The sequence below is a fragment of the Ascaphus truei genome, chromosome 4, assembly GCF_040206685.1.
Source record: "Ascaphus truei isolate aAscTru1 chromosome 4, aAscTru1.hap1, whole genome shotgun sequence".
NCBI lineage: Eukaryota > Metazoa > Chordata > Amphibia > Anura > Ascaphidae > Ascaphus > Ascaphus truei.
Genome location: NC_134486.1, coordinates 285,111,895 through 285,137,367, shown reverse-complemented (window position 1 = coordinate 285,137,367; position 25,473 = coordinate 285,111,895). Strand labels below are relative to the sequence as shown.

The window sequence follows — 25,473 nt, the reverse complement described above, 5'->3', positions numbered from 1 at the left end:
AAAATTTATAGAAAATGTGATGCATTGAAATAAAGCATTGTACACTACAAAAAAATTTAAATAAATGAACAATTATATACAAGTAATTGACAATACATCAGAAATTTCTCTCCAGGAACTAGAGGTTCACGTTTGTAAACCTCAGAAATCAAATTTTCAGTAGTTGAGTTGTCCATATTCTCACTGCAAGCACAACTCAACTGACAAAAAGTCAGTTGAACAGTATCCAGGCAGAATAGCTTACAAAATTTTCATTGGCTGTTAGCCACTCACATGACCAGGCTGTCTCACTGCAATAGCAAACAAGTTTGTCTCCTCTGCTTTTGGTATCCTTGTATCACACGTAAATGTGTAAGAGCACACGCACTATGGCCATGCACTTTGGAATACACACTTTTGTTTGTAGTGCGAGCTGTGTAGTTCGCTCCGTATCTTACATTATGGACGAGCCCTTAAGCTACGCTTATAGTGCCGGCGACGTCAGGCTGCGGACGCTGGAAAAATCAAATTGAGATCGCTTCCAGCGATCGCGACCAAGCCGTCGCGTCGCGCTTACGATAAGCGCACGCGATGGCGGGAATGCATTTGTTTTGACACAACTTTGCGTTACTGTCGCCGGCACTATAAGCGCAGCCTTAGAGTGGTTCTGTATTTTTGGGCTGCTATGCTGTTCCTCAGCTTTCAATAAATTCTGCTTTACCAGCAAGTTCTATTTTGGACCCCATCCTTCTCAAGGAGCTGTGCTTCCCACCCGCCTGCCGTACAGGTGATTTTCGCGGATATATCCGACGGGAGACTGCACGCCCTCGGACCACAGATGGTACGGACACTGTGAGCTGCTCATGCAGACACTGCCTCTGTCCTGCGGACTACAGTTTTGGACTGTGGTTGCTCTTTATATCTGACTGTGCACACATGCTATGAAGCGGATTAGTATTGGGAAGGAGGTGTGAAGGGAGCGAGGGTTACCTTTTTTACCTGGACTTCAGGAGAGTGTTCTGCAGCGCCACACTCCCTTCCCCCTCCCTCCCCCTCCTATTTAATTTCAGCTACCCTCTCCCTAAGGATCGGATTTTCTATGTCTTTGCGTTGTCGTCTCTGATGTCAGGGGACATGACCGGATAACATGATACACACACGGTTTATCCGATCAGAACAACATCTTTTCCACACCTGCACTTGAACTTATTTCTATATTGTGTACCCAATCCCACATGTCTGTACACCTAAACGAGTAGTAACATTCTACAAATACTTTGAATAGTCTGGGGGGGAAAAAAAATTCTCCCCAAACCTAGTTCTTACTTGGTAGCACTGGATTTGAACTTGGGGAGGACCATCCCCCTCTCCCCAATGGCAGTTCAACAAAGAGACCACATCAAGAACTCTGTGCCTAACCTTAAATCATAGTAATAATGGTGCAACATCAGCACAGAAAAAGACAAATATGGTTTATTATAGAATACACATACATAAAGGGAAATATCACACATTCAAACAAGCTGCTGAGAAGATGGCCATATATCAGCCATATTCACCTGGGAGCAATACCAGTAACCAAGTACTAAAAAAGGCAAACATAGACAGAGGCTAAAAAAAATATAGGACCACCTCCTATATATAAAAAAATGTGCAAATAAAACGGTTTCCAAAATGAGGTACAGTAGGTTACAAAATGCACTCCCAAGCTGTGTCAATCCTGTTGCAGATCTTTGTGACATCTGCAAAACAGATAACTTTTACATTCAGTCAATTTTTAATGTCATTAATAAAAGATATTAACGAGCACTGGTCCCAGCAGAGATCCTGGAGGTACTCCACTGGTCAGCTTTCCTTCCTCAGAATATACAGTACTCCATTTACCACAACGCGATGTTGCCGATCCTTCAACAAGGGGTGTATACATTTAAATCACACGTACAGTCGAGGTCCAAGTATTGCAACTTATTTATCAGTCTTCTATATGGGACAGTGTTATCTAAAATCTAGATCAGCTTCATCTGGTAGGTGCACTGGTGCGAGTGGTTAGGCCTCCCGGGAGGACCGAGATGGGGGTTAACCCCTTATTTCCCATTGCAGTAGGTAAGGCATTGCCTTACTAGCCTCTTTGGTATGCAAAGGGGGGTAGTTAGTGTAGTGTTAAGGTATATATTAACCCCTTTGCATTCCTTAGCTGTCAGCTAGCCATGAGTTGCTACTTCAGCTACTTAGAGGTTAATATACTAAAAAGATGTTTAAAGTTCACGAAATAAAACTTTTTAACATCTAGTCAAGGGATGGAAAGTAACATCACGTTATAATAAGATAATGTGTTATCCTGAAATAACAAGACATTACCTCAAAGCCAACATGGTCACGTACATCACTATCACTATGTTGGTAAAAAAGGCGCAAACTCTGGGAAAATAAAAAAAGACTGTTCCTGTTTTTAAGTATCACGTTATTTTCCAGATTTAACTACGTAAATCCCGTCTAGTATTGCTTCCTTGCAAGTGGGCTCCCTAACCAATTGCTTAAAATATGCACCCAGCAAGGCATTCGGGTGTCCCTGCTTCTGGCTAAGGCTGCAACAGACACATACCAGTCCACATCTGGCAGATTGAAGTCTCCCATAATTATTACCGCTCAATTCATTGCCATCTTTTTGATGTCTTCTACTAACCCCCTGTCCAATTCCTCGTCTTGTCCTGAAGGTCTGTAGATGACTTCAGTACAAATTACAACCTTCTAACCAGGTTCTAGATTTGCCCAAAAATGTCTCCGTCTTTTCTTCAGTACCTCGTAGTAAAGTAGCTTTTATGTTGTTCTTAACATATAGGGCAACTCCTCCTCCCTTCCTTCCTACGTACCCCGTCCTTTTTACATAGAGTATAACCTGGTGTAGCCATTTCTCCATCCTGATTTTCACTGTACCATGACTCAGTAAGTCACAATATCCAAATCCTCCCTTGTCATCATTGCAGATCGTTCAGGGATTTTTTTGTTAACCAAACAACGAGCATTTGTACACACAGCCCAAATACTTTGGTTACTGCTTTTCCCAATACTACCTGTTTCTGCTGCACACCACTTCTGCTTGTGCTATTGATCTTATTTCTACTGAAGCTATGTTTCCTGCTAAAAAAAAATCGCACCAAATTGCTTCCTCATTCAGGGAACTAGTTTAAATACTTCCTACGAAGCATCTTAACCCTCACTTTAGCACAAAGAAGAGCAGCTACGGAGGGATTGGTGACAATTTGCCACCTCCTATACATACATAAAAGTAAATAATGAAGGGACGCTGGTTGTTTATAAGCATTACCTTTGGTATTCCTATGCACAGCTTGCTTACATCTATTACATCAGGTAGTTTGAATGGCTCAAAATGATCTTGGATTGTTGTGGAATCTTTTGGATCATGCCCAGCGAGCACGCCTGGAAAATAAGAACAGCTGGTAGGCTACAAGAAAACAAACAATCTTCTATCATTAATAACTAGATAAATCCATAAGGCACAAATTACCAAGCACTGTTGCTGCATCATCCACACATCTGGTTAGGATGCCCGGTACGTCCATTGAGTTTACCAGTGGAATAAGACCATGGCGAGAAATGAGCCCATACGTGGGTTTTAGGCCCACAACTCCACAGTGCGAAGCTGGGTTTCTGGTAGAACCTCCTGTATCCGATCCTAATGCCCTATGTTAAAATAATGTTAAAACAAAGCGCAGTAACCATCAACATATATCTATATATCTTGATATCTATATGTGAAAAAATACTAACGAACGCTCAAAGGGATCATTCTCAAAATTGCACATACTAGCATGAAGGCACAGCAAGCATAAAAACAAACAAACAAACAAACAATACTTAAAATGTTCTTGGCAAGAATCAATGTATGGGAAAGTCCTTAAAAGCTTCCTCTATGGTGAGGGGTCTTCCTACTGTACCACCTCCAATAAATTTGTAGCTGCAAAGAAAGCGCAGAAAAAGGACCTCCTATGCTAAAGTATGTCTTTATAAAGTATAAATCAACACAATAAAAACTCCAACATGGACACTCACAAACATGTCTATGTAAGTGCGCATATGTAGAGCAAAACCTTGCTCCTCAGTCCTGCGTACCAATCTTGGCACATTTCCCTCCGTCCTCAGCTCCCCTTTCGACGAGCCTCAGATTTTCCGGATAGTGTTCTGGTGATGTCACTGGGGACTACGGATGCTCTGGTTGGCCAAAAAAAACAACACGTGTTTCTCAGATTGTTCATCTGCTTCATCAGGGGTAAAGTGGTGTGTGATGCCTCATAGGTATAATGGTGTTGGGAAGCTTTAATGTGATATACCAACAACTTTGTTGGATAATTTAAAATAGCAGACACTGCAGACAATCATCTGCTTGTTACACACCTTAGCAATAAACAAATACGAATGCTACAAATACAAATGAACAAAAATAGACACAAAACAGTTGCACCTAACCAAATACAAATTGTATCCTATAACAAAAGTATTTATTTATAAAATGTTTTAACAGGAAGTAAAACATTGAGAGTTACCTCTATTTTTAAGTATGTCCTGGGCATAGAGTTAAGATGACAAATAAAACATGGTTACAAATACAGTTACAGAAGTGAACAGGGTATACATTATATACAAACATTGCATGCACAGTTAGAGATAATATATATTATGGGCGTATGTAACAGTTACAGACCAGATTAAAAAGTGAGACAGCTTTAGTTTTGAAAGAACTTAGACTGGTGGTGGCTGTGAGAGTCTCCGGTAGATTATTCCAGTTTTGGGGTGCACGGTAAGAGAAGGAGGAGCGGCCGGATACTTTGCTGAACCTTGGGACCATGAACAGTCTTTTGGAGTCAGATCTCAGATAAGTGCTGCATGTGGTAGGTGTGAGGAGCTTGTTCAGATAGATGGGTAGCTTGCCCATAAAGAATTTTGAAGGCAAGACAGGAAAGATGAACTTTGCGCCTAGACTCAAGTGATGACCAATCTAGTTCTTTGAGCATTTCGCAGTGATGTGTGTTGTAGTTGCATTGAAGAACAAAACGACATACTGAATTGTAGAGGGTGTCAAGTTTGCCAAGGTGGGTTTGGGGTGCCGAGCCATATACTATGTCTCCATAGTCGGTAATTGGCATTAGCATCTGCTGTGCGATACGCTTTCTGACCAGCAGACTTAGGCTAAGGCCCAGGTAACTCCACTGCAACGCGCGCCTGCGAGATTGGCGGCGCGTGCAGCCGATTCCCTGGTCTGCAGCTCACTGCAGGAAGAGAGACCGGGGGCGGCGTGGCGGGGGAGTGACGGGGGTGCGGCCATGTCGTCACCCGGCAGGTTCGCCCTCATTGGCTGAACCGCCGGGGGGTGTGCCGTATCGCTCGGCGCGAGTCCTGCTCTCAATTCTATTGAGAGCAGGAGCGACTCTCGCCCCAGCGCTGCAGCCCCCCCTCGCAGCGGGCCCGGCGCCATTGAGGGGAGGGCTCTCGTCCGTGCAGTGTCCGCCACAGCGGATACAGTAGTAGGCAGCGGAGTCAAGGCCTAAGGGAGGATTTGTTCCTGTAAAGTACACCTAGTTTGGGTAGGTTTTCGATGTCAGGGTATCAATGTGCATCCTGATAGTAAAAAAGGGAGTCAAACCATATGCCGAAGAAATTAAAACTAGTAAAAGGAGCAAGGGTGGTTTTAGCGTTGGTTCTGATCTGGAGTTTAGTCATTGAAAGCTTTAAAAATGTAGCCTTGGTCCAAAATACCATTGTTACAGTCTTGTCAATGTTTAAAAACAGTTTGTTTTGGGAAATCCAATTTTCAAGTCTCAAAAAGTGAGATTGAAGTATGTGTTCAAGGTCGGAGAGGCTATGGCTGTGTTCATATAAGATTATGTCATCTGTATCCATGTGTATTGAAGCTCCCTTGCAAGCTGTAGGAAGATTATTGATGAACACTGAGAAGAATAGGGGCCCCAGAACAGAGCATTGCGGGACACCGGAGGTGATATCCAAGGGGTTGGAATTAGAGCCTGAGATGGACACATGTTGGGATCTACCTGATAGGTAGGAATGAAACCAGTTTAAAGCATGCTTCCCTATTCCAGAGCACTGGAGTTTGTTAAGCAGGATAACATGATCAACAGTATCAAAAGCCTTTGCAAAATCTAGGAAAATTGCACCACTGAGCGTCCCAGTTACATTCCACACTGGATTTCATTGCAAACTTTTAGCAGGGTAGTTACCGTGGAGTGTTTGGGTCAAAAGCCAGATTGGAATTGGCTAGGGAAATTTGTCATGGTATAGTAATCGCTTAATTGGGAGTGAACACATTTTCCCATGATTTTGGATAGTATTGTGAGGAGAGAGCTTGGCCTGTAGTTTGAGACAGTGTTTGTGTCCCCACTTTTGAAGATTGGGACAACTCTGGCAGTTTTCCAGCTCTTAGGGATATGGCCAGCAGACAGAATAGAGTTGACTATGGAAGCAATTGGTTTGGCAATGGCTGGGGCACCAAGTCTTAGGAACTTAGATTGCAGTAAGTCATGTCCACATTGGCTGCTTAGTTCTAATTTGAGGAGCGCTTGTGTAATCTCCTCTTCGGATACTGGGACAAATTGAAAATTGTGAGCAGTGTTGGGATAGGTTAAGGCTATAGGTGTACTCACAGAATGAGGTTCATGTTTGTGGTTTGGGTTGCGTTTCGCTAATAAGTTAGTAGTACACCCCACAAAGTAATTATTGAATGCATTTGCAATGTCAGTGGGGTTTGTCAGAGTAATATCCTCTCTAGTGTTATTACTTGGTTGTTGTTGTTGAAGATTGTCAGAGTAATATTGTGCTTTTGCATGTCTTGCTTGCCTTGCACACATGTTCTGCAGGCATCTGTAGTGATTAAAATCCTTGGTAGTACTAGTTACTTTGTAGCTTTTCCACAAGGCATCCCTGAAATGGTAGAGTTCTATAAGGTCAGTTGTAACACATGGAATGTGGGCCCCCTGTACTCTTATTCTGCGTAGTGGAGCATGGGTATTGTAGAGGGAGAGGGGGGTTGGTCCGGTATTAAAGGGGTTGCAACCCATATGGCCACCCCCTGACCTCCCCAGGGAGGCAAGGGGTTAACTGGACAGCGGTCCAGGAATGTGGCTTACACCTTGTCATGTCAGGAAACTGTATGTTCCCCTGTTCCCATGTTTCATTATAATCCTGTATTTTAATGTTTTAAAGTGAATTTCTGTATCTCCAGTTCTGGAGGTCACAGAGAGTTGATATTTGGCCAATATGTGGAGTCACTGTAGGCATTAAAAACTGGCAAATTTTGACCCACTGAGCCCACCAGAATGGAACTTATTAATATGTGTAGATATTAAAGAGTATAAGTATGGTATTTTGGATCTGCTCTGACAATGCAGACTCCATCTGCTATGCTAATAGGTCATGAAGGGCAGCCGGCTGATTGAGCACAAGCATTGTGATCAAAAGTTAACTGCCTGATTGTTTACACTAAGTACTAATCAACCGACCAAGTACTAATCAACAGACTCTGCCACTCTAATTGGTACCTGAGGGTGGAGAATCATCAAACTGGAGTGGTTTGTAAGTGTTAGGTCTACACCTACAAACAATGCAGATACTTCATTTGGTAGACTGGTCGTTGCCCCTGATTTAATTATGGGGCTACCCATAGAGTCCCAGTACACATGGGCTAATTAGCTGGGGGGCATGGGTTAATCTGTGTCTCCACGTTAGGGATTGGATACAGATAATTGTTCACCAATAGTCTGTATTCAATGTTAAGAATAGGGTTACACAGGTATATAAATTGTGTCCACCCTACAGTTTTTAGTTCTTCTTCTGATACCATCTTGAATGTCACCGGATTGCTGGAGAATTGCTAGCTGATACTTCTCCATTCCCCAACCCTAAGTAAGTGTTACCTTCTTGTCTGTTAATTGTTCTATATTGCTATGTTCACCTTTTTTAAGGAATAAATATATTTTATTATATCTAAGCCTCGTTCAGTTCAACCCAGATATTTGGTGTTCATTATATCTTGTCATAAGCTACCGTGACAGGTATCACAGAGTTTTAAGAACTCGGATTGGAAATAGTCGAGCGCAGAATCAGGGTCGGGAATTAAGTCGATTCTGTACCAAGGGCAGATGGTAAGCTCAGCCAGAAACTGTTGTGGGTTAAAGTTTCTAAATGTTCTAGTGAGGAGAACTTTAGGGCTTGATTGGGGTGGTTTAATATTCCTTACACAGTACACTATTGCATGGTCACTGAAATTGTCAGGAAGGATGCCAGAGGATTGGATTCTGCTGGGATTTGAGGAGAGAATCAAGTCTAGCAAGGAATGGTTATGAGATTACAGGTTTGTCCATGTGGGTTGGGAAATGAGTTGCGTTAGGGTAAGTGACTTGAGTTGTATCTGGATTTTGTGGTTTTTAGGGTCGAGCCAATTGAAGTTGAAATCCCCAAGAACTAGCAGCTCACTTTTCTCATTCATAGAGGAAATGGAGCCAAGAAACTGGGTGATATCAGTCAGGGACTGGAGAGGGGCTTTAGGGGGGCGGTAGATACCAGCAACCAAGATAGGCTTAGAAAAGGGTAAGCAGATTTTACCAAATAGGATTTCAAAAGAGGGTGGGCTTGGGGGGCAATTTGACAGTGTAAATTATAAGGTGTCTGCAATATAAAACACCCCTGCTCCTCTCTTTGACCTATCTCTCCTGGAAAAGGAGTATGAATGGCGATATTTGCATCAGGGATTTTAGGGGCTAGCCATGTTTCTGTGAGAACGATGGCTTTGGGGTTTATGCATAAGGCACCATGCCCTTAGTTCATCCACTTTGGGCAGCAGGCTCTGGATATTGGACAGCATGATAAGGAAAAAACCCAAACCAAACATGCAAAGAGTATGTAATCAGCAGATAATAATTGTCTGGAGTGTCTGCTATTTTAAATGATCTAACATAGGTGGATTAAAGCTTCCCAACACCATATATACCTATGATGGATCACACATCACTTTACACCTGATGAAGCCCATGAACAATCTGAGAAACACGTGTTGTTGTTTTTTACCCCAGTTACATCACCAGGACACTATCCGGAAGATCTGGAGGCAGGACTGAAGAACCAGGTTTTGCTTTACATATGCGCACATACATAGACACATTTGTGAGTGTCTATTTTGGAGTTTTATTGTGTTGATTAATACTTTATAAAGACATACTTCACTATAGGAGGTTCTTTTCTGTGCGTCTTTCTTTGCATATAGATATATACACACATATACATCTGTGTGTGTGTCGTTTGCTTGAACATAACTTAGAATGGCTCAACTGTGTGCTGTTGACCAATCATAATTATATACTTGTTCATACATCAGCGTATGTTCAAAATAACTCTTTCATTTCAGTCTACTCTGACAAAGCGCCAGTGTCGGAGCGAAACGCAATGCTTTCCTTCTTTTTACTTTATGGCATTGGCCAAATAAATATTTTTTTTATTGATACTGCACCTACAGTCTGGCTGTAACTTTGTGCAGTGCACTCTCTCTACTTTCAAATCGAAAATATTATTTGATAATCTTTTTTAAAGGGAGTTCATCCTCTACATTGTTGATAGTAAGGGAATAAATATCAAGGGTCATAAATGAACATTATGACATCAACTTGAAGACCAATCATTTCATGTTGTTTCATGCTTGTATCAGTGAGCAACTTGGAGAGTGGTCATTGAAACAGTTAGGGAAGGAGATATTCAGTATGTACTGCACTGTATGTATATTGTTTTTATATAGGGCCACTAATGTACACAGCTCTTTATAAAAGAGACAATACATTACGTGCAACAAGCATAACATTAGACAACAGGAATGGCAATCCTAGCCCTGGAGAGCTTACAATCTAAGTGGTATATTAGCAGACTTACAGTGAAATAATTTAATGGGACGTGTCGAACTTTGTAATGATCACAGTTTGTCCGACAGGTCTGGAACCACTATTGTCAGATGTAAGAAACTCGCTTAACAAGTTTCATATAAGTGATGATAGAGAAAGAAACTTTTAGCACCACATCATAGATCAAACTGTAATCAACTTGATATCTATCGCCCCCTTGAGAAGTATATGTTATAGCTAATGTGCCTTTATATGCTATTATAAAGCAGGGTGGGGGTGGTTATATTGTTCTGTGGCAGTTCCAACCTCCTGCTTATTACTGTACACTTGTCCCACCCCTTCAAAAATCTACATCAGTTTAAAATTATAAAGCAGCAGTAAAAACAAACCTTTTAACTGCTCTAAGGATACACAGATTTATGTAAACATACGCAAACATTTCTCCAGTAGCATGTTTGTGATTTGCTTCTGTAAATTTGGTTTTATGCATCTGTTCTTTTAGATTTACATATGCAAGCTGTAATGCAAACTGTGTGCTATTTAAAGCATAACATCTCTCGTATGTGCATTTCAATTCCAACGCATCTTTTTATGCAAATTTACATTGACCAACACCAACATTTCTGACGCAGGGCAGATGCTTATTTAGATTTCTTTCCTGCTATTTTTCTATCTGAAGTAATTGAACAAGTGCATCAGCTGCTGGCACAAGACTTCACACACAGTTATTGGGAATATAAAAGCATTGCCTTACAGGTAACACCCAGCATGTGTTTCATGGGAAAACTTCCCATCCTGTACTCAAATACTTTACTTCTTCCCCCCCCAGCTTAATGTTAAACTGAACAGCTTGACATGTCCCACAGATCTGAATAGACCACTGCCTTAGAAAGGTGCTATTGCTTCCCTATTCTCCAACTCCTGAGCGTCGTTCTGCATTGTACTTCTTTGGTGCCCAATATTTTGGCCATGAACTTCAGAAGACTGCACAAGAGAATGCTGAAGTATTCAAAAGAGTTAAAGTCTTTCAGTATCAATGCTTCTAACTTCTATCACCACCCTCCCTCCTTCATGTCATTTTTTTGGCAGTGTGAAGCACAGAAGCATCACGCTGGAGCATCTGTGGGCCCAGATTGTGTTTGTGACATGATCACGAGTTATTCATTAGTGCTATCATTACCTCAGCATCATTAGTTACCATTTTTACCTTGTTTCTACCATTGCTATCAAATATTAATATTGCTTATCTCAGATAGTCATTGTAGCCTGGTCATTGCATAGCTACCTGTGCTGCTGCATTGAAGGTACATACAGTACTGTACAATAAAGATTTGCAGTACCCTCTGGTCATTATAAGCACCATGAATTCTGAATAAAAAACTTGTAAATCATTATGTGCTAGGGCTCCTGTGATAAAAAGATTAAAGCAACAGTTCATTTTCTGGGTCATGCACAAGTATGAAACAGAGTACAACAGTCCAGGTCCAACTCTATATAGCATGGTTTACTTCTAGACCAGACACCCAAGATAGCCTGAAGGTCTTCAGAGAAATACCTACTAGTTGACATATTGGACCTTCACAAAACGAAGATAGCTGGTGTTGTGGTTACGTGACACTGTATGTAGACCAGCTATGGAAGTGTAGTTTGAACCTTAGTACATCAAAAAAGCACATCATGTATAATCTGCTTTAAATGTGCATACACTCAAACATGTGCCCTTTTAGAATATCTTCCTGAACTAAAACAATATTTTTCCCTGGTCGAGGAGGCTAAAAGTTGTGACGGATTTGGCTGAAGGCTGCTTTACTCACGCATAGCATGTCCCTGCAGACACAGCAGCGGCACTGCCCCCAGAGCTGCCACCCGTTATCACCCAATCAGAATCCTCCTCAGCGACATGACGGCAGTGTGCTCTCTTCTCTCTGTAACGCTTGGAATAGCTCCATGGGTTTTTCACTGGCCCAAATATACTATCAGTGCTTCCAGATCTATGTGAAGTAAGAAACAAATGTGTTCAAGAACTAGATTCCCACCCCTTCCCCCCAAACAATCGGATATTTCCTTTGTGCAACATAATATCTATTTGGTTTCCCCCTATGAATATTAGCATCGATTTAGAATGTTACGATCTTGGAGTTCCACTGTCTATATGCTGCTTAAGATCTGAACCTACGGAGAATTAGCAGCTAGGGATTGGTGCTATACATCCCATCTACATGTCCGTACTCCTTAAATGTATTAATCCCCTTTATACACACACACACACACACACACACACACAATAGTGCAGTTAAATTATTTTAAAATAATTCTTTTTCTGCCGTTGGTAAACATTTGTATATGTTTTGAAGACAAAAATAGGGAGTCTTTTGAAAACATGTGGTGGCTCTCTGTTTTTTCAAACTAAAAATGTACCATCACACTTCTTTCACTGTCCATAGAGCATAGAAAACTTCTGATAAACGCTCTAATGCATACGGGGCTATATTTATTAATGCAATACAGTAAGTCCTTCCCAGCCCATTCATTTGAATGAGAGGTTAGGTGTTTTCATGTGCCCCAAGGTGTTTTATGGAGGTACCACCACATATGGGCAATATGAAAATGTGCACATTTTCTGTTTTGCTAAATATCGAGATCCACCTCAATGGCCACGACTAACTAACAAGACAAAACGCAGAAAGTTGAAATTGTGACACGGTTCTAAAGCGTTGCAAAGATTGGCGGCAAGTCCGAACAACGGTTTGTTCTCTAGAAAATAGTCTAATCTAGAGTAGCACAATCTTAGCCCCCAAACTTACTTCTGATAGCATTTTAGGTTTCAGTTCATAGTTTGGGGTGTATTTGAGGCGTTATCATTCCAACTACAGATTTCAAGAGCAGTAACTAATGAGTTCTGCCAATTTTAGATTAGTAAATATTTAATAATGGATGATAACCTCCATGCACACCACCCACTTCTGTGGCAAGACCTTAAATAATGTAAAGGTATTTGATAGAGCATCCAGCAGGAAGGTGTTCCACACAAAGTATTATCCTCATCAAATATTGACCAGTCTACTTTCAGTGCAGCCATTTCACAGACAGGGAACAAGATAAGCACAGTTCAGTTTGCTAGTCTAGATTTCCAAGAGGCTTTGAGACATGATCTGTGTAGAGTGTGATTCAAGTTCCCATTAAAGAACTGGCAGCAGTAAACATCAAGAGTGGTCACTGTGCACCTAGCCCCACTATTAATTCATGGATTCATACTCTATGCTTTACTTGCTTCCTCTGAACTTGGCTTTTTCTTCCTCAACCCAGTAGATCCCCAGACAAGTTTGTTTACATTTTTGATAGGAAACCCCCACTGTTACCATACACGATGTTCTTTATAGATGCATAATACTGTTTTTAGTACAAAATGTTTTCAACGCATCAATTAATTATTGATAAACAAGGATTCAATTTCCTAGCATATATACATCTATGTATATTGTGCATCTGTTGATCTGAGATTAGTCTTCGTTGTATGAATTTACTGGGGAGATGTTTTGAAGTAGAGCCCAGATTTCCCCCATACAATAACGTCTAAGAGCCTGAGGCTGAAATTAATTGGTATAACATTATTTTCCCCCTTATTTTTCCAGAATCCAGATGGGTAAATGAGCACACAGCATTTCAATTCTTTTATCCGTGCCCTTTGTGCTTTCTCTAGCTACACTGCGGTAGTGCAGTTTTGGGCACGTGTTTAGTAGCTATTGGGACAGTGTTTCTCAGCCTTCTCCTCAGAACACCTTCGTCAGGCCACATTTTGGGGAGACCCAAACAATCACACTTAAAGGGGAAGCACGTACGTTTGCTTAGTAATGACAATTCCTAAATTCTGTAAACAATCATGTATATTCTATAATAAGAACAGTAGAAAAGTAGCATGGCACTCATATGCTAATTTACAATCCGAATGCTAAAAGACAACAGGCGCATGGGAATATTTATTTTAACCCGGACACTGAAAAGCAACAGACGATGGGAATATCTGTTTTAATACGAATCCTGAAAAGCAACGGGCTATTGGAATATCGGTTTAAATCTAAATGCTGAAAGACAACAGGACATAGCAATATTTGTTTTAGTCCAAACACCGGAAGGCGAAAGGCTATGTGCATATATAACGTTTTTAACCCTGAACACGGTTTTAACAGATATTTCCACAGTCTGTTGTATCTCTGTTAAAATGAAGCATAATTCCTCTAGGACTAGCGATTTGGAAGCACCATAGGTGGAGTTGTCGCATGACGGTTACAGTACGTCGTTGGTGGACAGAACCAGTGTCCAGATGGTAAGTTATCATATGAGTGCTACTGTATATACTACTTTACCATTGTTCTTATTATACAGCATAAGTGATTGTTTGCATCAGGACTGCTTAGGCATTTGAGTAACACCTGAAAATGTATGTTTCTCATCTACATCTGTCTTACAAGAATGCCTACATTCTGGCCTGTCTGTTCTCATTAGAGAGGGTTAGAAAAACACTGCACCAGCGGAACTCCAAAAAACACCAATATCTTACTTACCCCATAGCAAACTCATCAAGGTTTGTTTTTCCCATAAGCACGGCTCCTTGATCTAACAATTTCTGAACAACGGTAGCATTATAAGGAGGAATGTAACCTTGAAAATAATGAGAAAAGGGATCATTTGTTTAACAATACAGTATATGTTTGCATACAGTATAAATATCATTTTCGATTCATATTACCAGTCGATAGCCTTTCAAGGGAACATGTTATTACCAAGAAAACTCAATTAACTGTCAATTATCAAAGATCATATTGCGGCAAATCAACATTATTGTTACCCAAGAGACCTGCAATCAGTGATCAAAGTGTGATAGTACTAGACTAGAAGAACAGAGTGCCACTACTTTTTTTAATTTCACAGCCAGACTACCGCTGCTTTGTATTTGCAAATGTACAATTTGAAAGTAGAGATTTGTTTACAGCGTGAATATTTCCTAAACCTTCCTAAAATACACAACTTTTCCCTGAATGTTTCTTTTTACAGATGGATCTAGAATGAGGGACATTTCCTGGGTAGTTTGAAGAGCTATCCTGACCTGAAGTTGAAATGGGGAGGTCCCATCTACTAATATTGGTTGGGGTTCCCCCCTCCCCTCCCCCCACAAAACCCCACATGCTCTCTCTCTGGGGTATAGTAGTTTCACCCCCTCCCCCCACTCCACCCTTTGACAATTCATGTGGCTGCCGCTGGGAGCTGAGCTTCTGGGAAGGTCCTGCAAAGTTGCACAACTTCGATGATAGGTGAATACTATATTGCTTCAAACCAAGTTAATGCTCGTTTGACAAAATTGAAGCATTCGTAAAAAAACATCATATTATTACATTTTAATGCCATGCCGAATCCAGAAGGGAATATATTTGTTGATGAGCAGAATGATATATAGATTGTGCCAGTGAGACATTGAATAAAAGATTTATACTAGTTCTGCATTCACTTAACTTTATGAATTTATTTAATTATATTACGCCACAATTAATAGATTCTGTCCAAAAAATTAAAACAATATATCATTGCTCTAGGTTTATCCACTGAACATTTGAATATTGCTAGCCCCAAAAATGTCAACATTTCTCAGTACTCGTGGGTATAAGCCCTCTCAGCACTTAAAGGGTTAATACATGCATAGATGTAACAGGCGGTATTGCCCCTGTTAACGAGATAATGCACAAAACAACGGACTAGGACATTTGGTCACAGCCGCTTCGCCGCGACAACCCGCCGCCGGCCACTTCGCTGCTAAGGGTAAGAGCCTTAACCCCCTACCATAAGCCCTTCCCCTAAAACCCCCATACCCTAAAATACTTAAATGAACCTCCTACACTAACCACTAAAACCCCTTAAATTCACCCCCTATCCCAACCTGTAATAAAACTTACCTTAGAAGCAGCCAGCGGCGGAGGTTCCTGCGGCGAATCGGCTGCAGCGGAGGGTCCGTTCTCCGCGAAACAGCCGCGATCAAAATGTCCCATGCCGCAAAACAATGCCTTAAATAACATGCGTTCTCCTTAACCCCGGTTCCCAAAAGCACTACTGTTAAATAACGCAACACATTGTGTGAACGGGTGCAACAACGTCTGGGGCATCTGTAAATGTTGCTTTTACATCAAGCACAGTGCCGCCGGGTCTTTAAGCCACTGCTACCAATGCAACCTGAAGATGCTGACCCAATTAGCAAAATATCCTGGCTCTACAGCCAAGCGCCAGCACTAAGCTATGTCAGTTCAGCACCAAAAATCAAACGTTGAGCAACCGATTATATCACAAAATATAATTATATCACAGACTATCATTATATCACAGAATATCATTATATCACAGACTATCATTAGATCACAGAATATCATTAGATCACAGAATATCATTAGATCACAGAATATCATTAGATCACAGAATATCATTATATCACAGAATATCATTATATCACAGAATATCATTATATCACAGAATATCATTAGATCACAGAATATCATTAGATCACAGAATATCATTAGATCACAGAATATCATATCACAGACTATCATTATATCACAGAATATAAGCAGCTCTCATTGCACTGGGGAACAAAGGAGGAGACAAGAACAGAGTTATAAAGAAATACATAAACACAAAGCAATGTCTGACCGTTACCTTGTAACATCCTTGAGGCGCATGTTGTCTCGATACCGGTGGTGCTAAAGTTGTCTTTTATTGCAATGGGAATTCCATCTAACTCCCCCAGAGGCTGTCCTGGGAAAGAATTATTTTGCAAATCACATGATCTTCTATAGAGTGGCCAGAAATATGAAATCAAGAACTCCCTGTGAAATTATTTTTGACAAGCCATGGGGATAGAATTTTTTTTTTTTTTTTAAATCCCCCAAATATTAGCAAAAATTATGAATATATTAAAAACTCTGATACCTGTCTGAATGGCAGGGTATTTTAATACCATAGTAATGCCCAGCATTTTCCATATTCCCCAATAGATTACCACAGAGCATAAACAAAATAACTAAATGTGTCCCTATTTGCAGTTCTCACTATATTATTTGCCCAAAGTGCATTGCTCATTTGAAACGGAATATGTTAATCATACAGAATACAGATGCCCCTGCGTTCAGATGCCCCACAACGCTTCTTTCTGGTTAAGATAAAACAAAAATAGAGTAGACTTTTGCAATGTCAGAAATACTGATTCTGATGCTGACACCTCACCCACAATAATATCAGACAAACAAGTACAGCTCAACCCCCTTATAACGCTGTGCTTGGGGTCCAAAGAATCACATTGCGCTATAAGCGGATTGCGTTAGAAATAATGTACACTTGTATGCATTGTACAATAAAGTATTTAAGATACCAATAATTGTGTTGTAAGTATTCATAAATACGAAATTGGGAGCCACGCTTGCATCGCGTTATAAGCGGATTCGCGTTGTAGCTGATCGCGTTATAACGGGGTTGAGCTGTACTTTGAGCACAATAAATGTTCCATATTGGTAATTTGAGGGCATGTGTGGGGGAAAAGGAAGTCAGCAGTTGTATATTTTCAAAAGCCTCCATGTCGTGCAATCGACTTACTCTATCTTTCAAATCAATGTGCTTTAAAACAACGGAATTACATAATCTTACTCAACTCTTGTCCAATGTAATAATCTTTTTATTTTACACGGCGCTTTTCTCCCGACTCAAAGTACTTCACAAGTACAGAGCGCTGAGGGGTTTGAACCAGGCTCCCCTGCTTTCAATTCATTGTCCTTGTTCATTCATTTTCAGAGTCAGTGCCTTCAATCACTGAGCCACTCCGCCAATCCTTCCTTTCTTGGGTAACTGCTTAATATTTTGTCACCCACACAAGCAATACACCATCAGCCACACACACACTTCTTTGCCGCCTTGACAATCTTGGCAGAAGGGAACCCTGATGAAGTTACTATATTTATATCCCAGATTTATATTAGGATCTGTGGAACACAGTAGTTATGGTATAGCTCAAAAAGTCATTTTGATGCAATAAGTCAAACAAGGGCTAATTTCTTTTTAAATCAGAAGATAACTGCTTTTCCTAAATGTTATACAGTACTGTGGACGCAAACCCCAAAAAGTTAACCAAACCTCATTAGATCAGAATTTCTCTATCTTCAGTTATAAGATGGTCTACATATAGGTTAAAGATTGTATGACATGGTGTCCTGAAACAATACTGCAAGCTCACAAGACAGAGCATACACCTCTGCTAAATGTCCAGTACACAATGAAAGAGTGCATACAGTACCTCTGCTAAATGTCCAGTACACAATGAAAGAGTGCATACAGTACCTCTGCTAAATGTCCAGTACACAATGAAAGAGTGCATACAGTACCTCTGCTAAATCTCCAGTACACAATGAAAGATTGCATACAGTACCTCTGCTAAATGTCAGCACACAATGAAAGAGTGCATACAGTACCTCTGCTAAATCTCTTCTCTGCTTCCTCAGCTTGCTTTAGTGCAATGTCTTCAGTTACTGTTATATAAGCGTTAAGAATTGTTGTTTCTTTGATAAAAGAAAGACATTTCTGACAAAGCTCTGTTGGGCTCACTTGCCCACGTCTCAGTGCAACAGCCGCCTGTAAAAGGATAGACATATAGCAATTTAACCAAGAAATACACGTTTAACAATCTTATCATAATCTTTCAGTTTCACAGTGGAAAACAAAAGTTAATTATGTTTATACTGGCCCCTTGAATTGAGCGTCAAAGCAGAGAATGGGAAGGTGAACGCTGCGCCCAGATACCTCATTTTAGCAAACATGTCATTTGCATCCAAATTTTAATCCGCCATTTAAGTAACCACATTATAGAGATCAGCGTAATGCTCTATACCAGGGGTTCTTAGCCGGTTGTACCGTAACCACCTGTAAGAGACAAACAAGGTCTCCAATCACCCCGCACCAATAATTTTATATATGACATACCGGTACCATTTCAATATTTTGATTTCATATTGCAGCAAAAGGAATAAGGACATACTCGACATAGGTACAACGCAAAATACCAGTAGTTAGGTAAAAATGCCATTTAATGCTACAAAAACTGAACAAAAAGAAACCTAAAATTGTTAACAAAAAAACAATAAAAGCACCAAATATCAATGAAAACTCTGCTGTTTTTTAATCAATTAAAATCTGGAAAGAGGGACAGTTTTCGATAAGGCAAGACGCATTTTCTCTTTATAGTAAGTACATGTAACGAACAGACACGGAAAATAATGGGTGGCTCCATATCGACCGCGCATTTATATGGCGGGAGATAAAGACGCTTTCACACAATGTATCAGCCCAGTGTTATTTTAAACAGAATAAAAGTAATAAAATGTTACAAATAAAGAATGGAAACGAATGTTAGAGGTCTCAAGTTTAGATCAGTTTTAATATTCAAAAAATTTAATCTTCAACAAATTTCAGCACCTTCTCAATCCCCCCCGAACCCCATGGGAGTGAAATCACCCTGCTTAAGAACCCCTGCTCTATACGATGTTCACATGGGCATTACAAGAAGTGTCACAGCTTAGCACAGGAGCTTCAGAGGTGTTTCAGAGCTCTGATTCACTGTAATCATATCTGGGGGAAAAGCAAACCACTTTTGTTCATGAATTGTTTTTATGTTTCTGAGGGCATCCTTCTTCCTAAGTTCACATTCTCACTGTGTCATTTACATGTGAGAATTGGGAAAGGTGACCGAGGAGCCCGACTTTTCAGAGGGCGATCTCACTGAAAACTACACGGGAGATTCCCATGTAGGAGCGAGTGTACTAGAGCATCTGATATGTGTACGGTGGGCACACTCAACAATTAATCTCTTCTCCGCCAGAGATGGAAACAAATGGGTTAAGAGAGTGCTCTCATTCAAGTTTGGGAATCCTGACTTTCAATCACTTCAGGCACCTAGATTTCTTTGTAATGTGTTGCAATTACGCCTGGCACTGAAAGGAAAAGGAGAATGATTGTAGTAAAGTCTACGGAAGGTACTAACCAGTGTAAAACATGCGCACACACCCTCTCACCTCTCTATGCTCCATGCTGTTTCCTCCTCTCCTTAACCCAATCCCCAGGCTCCTGACACCTACCCTTGATTGGCTGCATTACCCACTAGCAGCCAATAAGAATGGTGGAAGCTGCCCTGCCCCCTAGCAACAGCCCTGCTCTCTCCCATGCTCTGAGATATCCCGCAGCCGGTCAGGTCACTATGTCCAAAGTGGTAATACCGGACACATACATGTCCAGTATTACCTCTAATATTTTACTGGACAGAGTGTCCAACTGCGGGAGAGTCCGGTTCAATACTGGAAACCTGGCAACCGTAAAAACATAGTCGCCAGTTGTTTTTTTTAGCAGGTAGTTTAAATGTTTTTATATGTCCTGTATAAAACCAGGTGCATTTATATGCGGATTACAATTCCATGGGTGACAGTAGTTCCAAATTTTTTTTTAAAATTAAGGGAATATATAAATTGTCTGTCTGCTGAAGTGTCCGTGTGGTTTCATTTTTGTGGGAATGACGACACGGGAACTACGCAGATGTGTGTGTTAGAGTATGTCTGCAGCATTCAAAATGCTGATAAGGGTTGCAGAAAACGGGAAAAAAACTCACTAGTGTGGCTAGTCATTTTCTTATGATACATAGGGGTTCTCCCACGGGGTCTACATGCCTGGGATATACAAAAAATCTCCCTTGGTTATAGTGGTGGTGACTTGGAAAAATGTCTATTATCACATGAAACTAGATGGATTTTCAATTTAAATACCGTTTCCCAAGAGCAATGGCAGATTTCCCTTTAGACCCGGGTGTCGCGGCTTCAAAATGACATGACTGAGGCACCGTGCAACGGCGCGTTGGTGACATCGGCAGTGTCATTTGACGCTGTGATTTTGAATAAGATGGAGGACAGCAGCACGGAGGAGGAGGCGGCACCAGGTAAGTGCCTAGCGGGTGGCAGATCTGGAAATCCGCCGCTGCCCGAGATTGAATGCGAAATTGGTATTCTATGCTTTTGTGTAAATATGTTAATTAGTATTATATATCAGTGTTAATAATCATTTTTTTATTGTTTATTTTGACTTCTGTATGATGTCACCACGTACATGCGTATATATTGAGAAGCACGCCTATGTAGCCACACCCCTGATGAAGCTGACTGCGAAACGCGTGTTGGGCTGTGAGAGCTGCAGACTCCCTTGCTTATGATGCAGATCCAGATGGGAGACAAAGCCTGTATAGCGTCCATTTTTCTAATTAGACCAACTGTTTGAAATCTTTCGCAGTAACTTTCTGGAGGACTCGCACTTGGTGATATCTTTACCTTATTCACGGTCCCCCTTTTTTTTAATCATCCAACACCATTTTCGGGTATTTTTTATTATCTGAGTGATATCATGTTCACTGATGGGGAAATTATGTTTAGGGTGTCCTGTTCCTTTTAGAGTACCCGGGTACTAGGTCTCTTGATTGTTATATGAATTTCTCTGTATGCTTCACCATATATTTTTGATATTCAGGGAGATTTTACTGCTGGTTGCTTCTTACTGTTTTTTTTATATGTGCTTTGTCTTTCATGAACAGTTTAATACATTTCTTTGTGATTTTTGCATTTATCTTATAGCGCCCCTATTAGTGTTGATTTCTTAACCCACTTGTTATGTGGGTTTGTGTCTTTTTCTGACTTTTCATGTTTTGTAGAGTTTAGATGTTAGTTATGGACTAATAAAAAAAGATATGTTTATATTTAGGCAATGCTGTTCTCACGCATTTCCTTATATAAACAACCCCTGGCATGCACGTGTTTTATTGGTAACATGATTTGTAAATATAATTAATTGCATGTGTTACATATACGCCCTCAGAGATGCTCACTTGCTTGAAATATCCTGTATCCTACAGTGACATAGAAACTAAAGTGTACATTCATTATATTTCCATGTGTCCAGTGTTGGAGGGGCTGGTATGAGCGAGATCCCCTCTCAGTAAATGTTATAATATATTTCCCCAGTGCAAGACTTGTCCCCCATCCCAACAGCAGCACCAACACTTAACCACTTCCTCCTCACTCACCTCCCGCAGGCTGAGCCCCAACATGCTTTCCCGGTCACTGTCACCCACTTCCAAACAGCGTGTGGCCGCCGGGAGGGACGTATTGGTTGGCAAAAAAGGTCATTGGACAAGGACAGGAGAGGCAATTGGTTGCGGGCGGAGTATCCTGCGCTGCTATTGGACGACAGGGGAACGAGGCTGGTAACGCGGAAGAGTACAGAGGACAGAGAGGAGAAGCCAAACGTGCAGCTTGCAAGAGCAGGAGGGAGATCAGTGCATAGCAATACAGAGAGCAGATAAGTGGGCACCCCTCTTGTAACCAGGGATATTAACAGTAAAGATCATAATCATTATAAAGTAGTATTATAAAGGTTTAACTTGCTCTGATCTTGTATTATTCACATGTGCTTAGTGGCTGCACAACAGGGGGACACTGACCTGAGCTGTCAGGGTTTGCTGCCTTGAGGCTTTAATATCCCCCACCCCTCAGGGTATGACATTAAGTGCAGAGCAGGGTAAAGTGTGCGGCAAATCCTTGTTAAAAGTGTGCAGACACCAGCAGAGAGAAAGCTAACTTCTTGGCTTGTTTAGTGATCTGATTCAGGGTATGTGCACAGGCAGAAAAGGGTGAAGGTCAAATTAGGGTGACTAGGTTGCCCATAAACGTGACACCCACTGCCCTATAATGCAACAGTTCATAGAAAGTCACTGTTGCTAGCAGAGTATTGCAGGCTTAGAATTACTTGTATTATATACAAGTTATATTAATAATATTACAGGTCTATTCATCTGCTGAGGATGTTTAATATCGTTAGAAGGAAATTATACATTGGGGTCAAGGGTTTCGGTCAAAATGTACCTGAAACATTAAGAACCGGCCAAGTCTTTAAAAAATGCCCCCCTCTCCGAGAAATCAGTACCTCCTGTAAAAGGAACACAATCATGCCAGCCTGGGTGATTGACAAATACGGGGGCAATGAAGTGTTGCGCTTCAGTAAAAACACGCTGTTTCCTGTTATCAACTACACCAATGAAGTGATCATTAAAGTCCACGCAACAAGTTTAAATCCGATCGATGTGAATATGAGAAGTAAGTCACTTGCTAATTTTATGTAAAATATAATGTGTGAAACTATCACGTATAAACAATAGAGCCTATTGGGGTGATTCACCAAAGTGCGATAATGTAGATCGGGGCACTATAGCATGGAAACACCCCGCGACTTCACTATGTATGTATGTCTTTATTTATATAGCGCCATTAATGTACATACTGGAGCGCCCAATAGGCATTTCTTTGCTGTAGTGTCCCAATTGTCACTATCACACTTTAGTGAATAAGTCCATATACTGTATATGAACCCAGAGACAAGTGTGTGTAGACGCACTGCTCCATTTTGTGGAGTATAACTCAGTCATATTGTATGTGAAACTGTTTCTTACATATGGTGCTGAAAAATCGACATGGCACATCCAATCTTGTGGGGTTTTTTTTAGGGTGGGGGGTGAGACCAAGAGATGCAGAATTTGATACATTCCATTATAATCCGTACATCATGTAACTGACACCCCCAAAGCTGCAAGCTAGTGCAGACACTGCACAAATGGAGCAAAATACTTTGTGAGGCATTGACCCAGGATGAAAATGACCCGGTTTTACTCCAAAATGGTATTTTATTTATCTGTTTAATCACGCTGCTGCATTTCCCTTAATAAATAGTTCTTGGGAGAAAAGCAATAGAGAAGGTATTGAGTTGAAACAGTAACATTTGTTCAACCTATTGTTGGCTCAGCTGGTATTGCAGCACTCGCCTTTAGCATGTGAGGCAGTTACAATGAGTATATATGAGGTTTTTGTGCTGGATATGGCTGATGTCTGGCTGTAGAATTTTGAAGTGAAACTTGTTTGCTGGCGCCTACAGGATTTTCATGGGGAAAAATCCTTGCGTTGTAACGAAAAACTTAACACATGGTACTAATAGGCGTGCGCCGTCGCGCGCTGCACTCACACACGCGCAAAAAAACCTGCCGGGTCTTGCTGCAAATGCACTGTGGCAACCGGAGCCTGGCGCACATGCGCAGTGGCGACCGGGCTCGGCGCTTGGGAGACAAGCACACACGCAGGCAGACACTCACACAGAGGCACCAGAGACGCACACACATAGACAGTTAGTATAACTTTATAAGTGCAAATAGCTAAACAGAGGCGTGTGCCGACCACACACGTTCTAAGTCAAACTTCTATGCGTTTTGCCACTGACATGGTGATATCTTTCAATTAAAATTCAAAACACAATCACAAATGCAATATCTGTGACAAAACAGTGACCAAAGACAAAGTCTCCCTTAAAATGCGCGTGCTCAGCATATATATATATATATATATATATATATATATATATATACAGTGTTCGACAAACCTATACATTTGCACACCCCGGGCGAGTGGATTTAACATCGTGGCGAGCTCCTATTGGCCCAAGCAGCACACGTGTGGTACTAGGTGGCGAGTAGATTTTTTGGTGATTTGTCGACCACTATATATATATATATATATATATATATATATATATATATATATATATATATATATATATATATATATATATATATATATATATATATATATATATACAGTGCTCGACAAACCCGGTCGCCAACTCGCCAGCTGCGATCGGATATTGGCTCGTGGCCAGTAACCTTTCCCCTGCTCTGCAAAAAAAAAAATCCCCTGTTCGGAAAAAATAAATAAATCGTAGCTGATTGGCTGTGACGCGGGATGGAGTTGCCAGGACTTCAAACCGCCCTTTCTGCATGGGTAAGTAATGGGGGGTTGGTGTTGAGTGCGTGCGTGCATGCGCGTCTGCTGCTGCTCCTCCTCCTCCTCCTCATATCCTGCTGTATAATTCTGTCAGCTCCTATAATTTACAATTTACTGATCCGGTCATGGAGGAGTTTGGACAGATGCTTCAGGTGGGGGGAATTTAATGCACTTTAAATATTTATATACAGTATACACTGCCTTCCCCCTCTCTCCGGTGCTCCCGCTGCCCACGCGGGTCGGAACATAATGCAAAAGCCGGGGTGTTTCCTTCCCCCCCCCCCTCCGGTGTTCCCGCTGCCCGCGCGGGTCTCAACATACTGTAAAAGCCGGGGTGTTTCCCTCCCCTTCTCCCGGTGCTCCCGCTACCCGCGCGGGTCACATACTGTAGTGGCCGGGGTGTTTCTCGCCCCCCCCCCCCCATCCTGTGTTCCCGCTGCCCGCGCGGGTCACATACTGTAGTGGCCGGGGTGTTTCTTGCCCCCCCCCCCCCCATCCTGTGTTCCCGCTGCCCGCGCGGGTCACATGCTGAAGTAACCGGGGTGTTTCTCTCCCCCCCCCCCCCATCCTGTGTTCCCGCTGCCCGCGCGGGTCTGAAGATACTGCAGTTGCCGGTGTTTCTCTCCCCCCCCCCCATCCTG

The 25,473-nt window shown here is 41.4% G+C and overlaps 2 protein-coding genes across 4 annotated transcripts in view; one reads left to right on the top strand and one right to left on the bottom strand.

Moving 5' to 3' along the window:
- QRSL1 (glutaminyl-tRNA amidotransferase subunit QRSL1) overlaps positions 1–22,168 on the bottom strand; it is a 32,066-nt gene extending 9,898 nt beyond the window's left edge. Inside the window, exons 1-7 of one of the 3 annotated variants that reach the window (XM_075597549.1) lie at positions 22,033–22,167; positions 18,392–18,551; positions 16,590–16,688; positions 14,456–14,552; positions 11,708–11,884; positions 3,506–3,681; positions 3,305–3,417 (exon numbers count right to left, since the gene is read on the bottom strand). In XM_075597549.1, coding sequence (XP_075453664.1) covers positions 3,305–3,417; positions 3,506–3,681; positions 11,708–11,884; positions 14,456–14,552; positions 16,590–16,688; positions 18,392–18,551; positions 22,033–22,056 — 846 coding nt within the window. In that variant the 5' untranslated portion in view covers positions 22,057–22,167. Of the gene's footprint in view, positions 1–3,304; positions 3,418–3,505; positions 3,682–11,707; positions 11,885–14,455; positions 14,553–16,589; positions 16,689–18,391; positions 18,552–22,032 lie in introns of all 3 variants that reach the window. The other 2 variants (XM_075597550.1, XM_075597551.1) reach the window with 2 other exon arrangements.
- Positions 22,169–22,205: 37 nt separating this feature from the next.
- Positions 22,206–25,473, top strand: part of RTN4IP1 (reticulon 4 interacting protein 1) — a 45,532-nt gene continuing 42,264 nt past the window's right edge. The window contains exon 1 of the mRNA XM_075597553.1: positions 22,206–23,101. Coding sequence (XP_075453668.1) covers positions 22,810–23,101 — 292 coding nt within the window. The 5' untranslated portion in view covers positions 22,206–22,809. The remainder of the gene's footprint in view (positions 23,102–25,473) is intronic.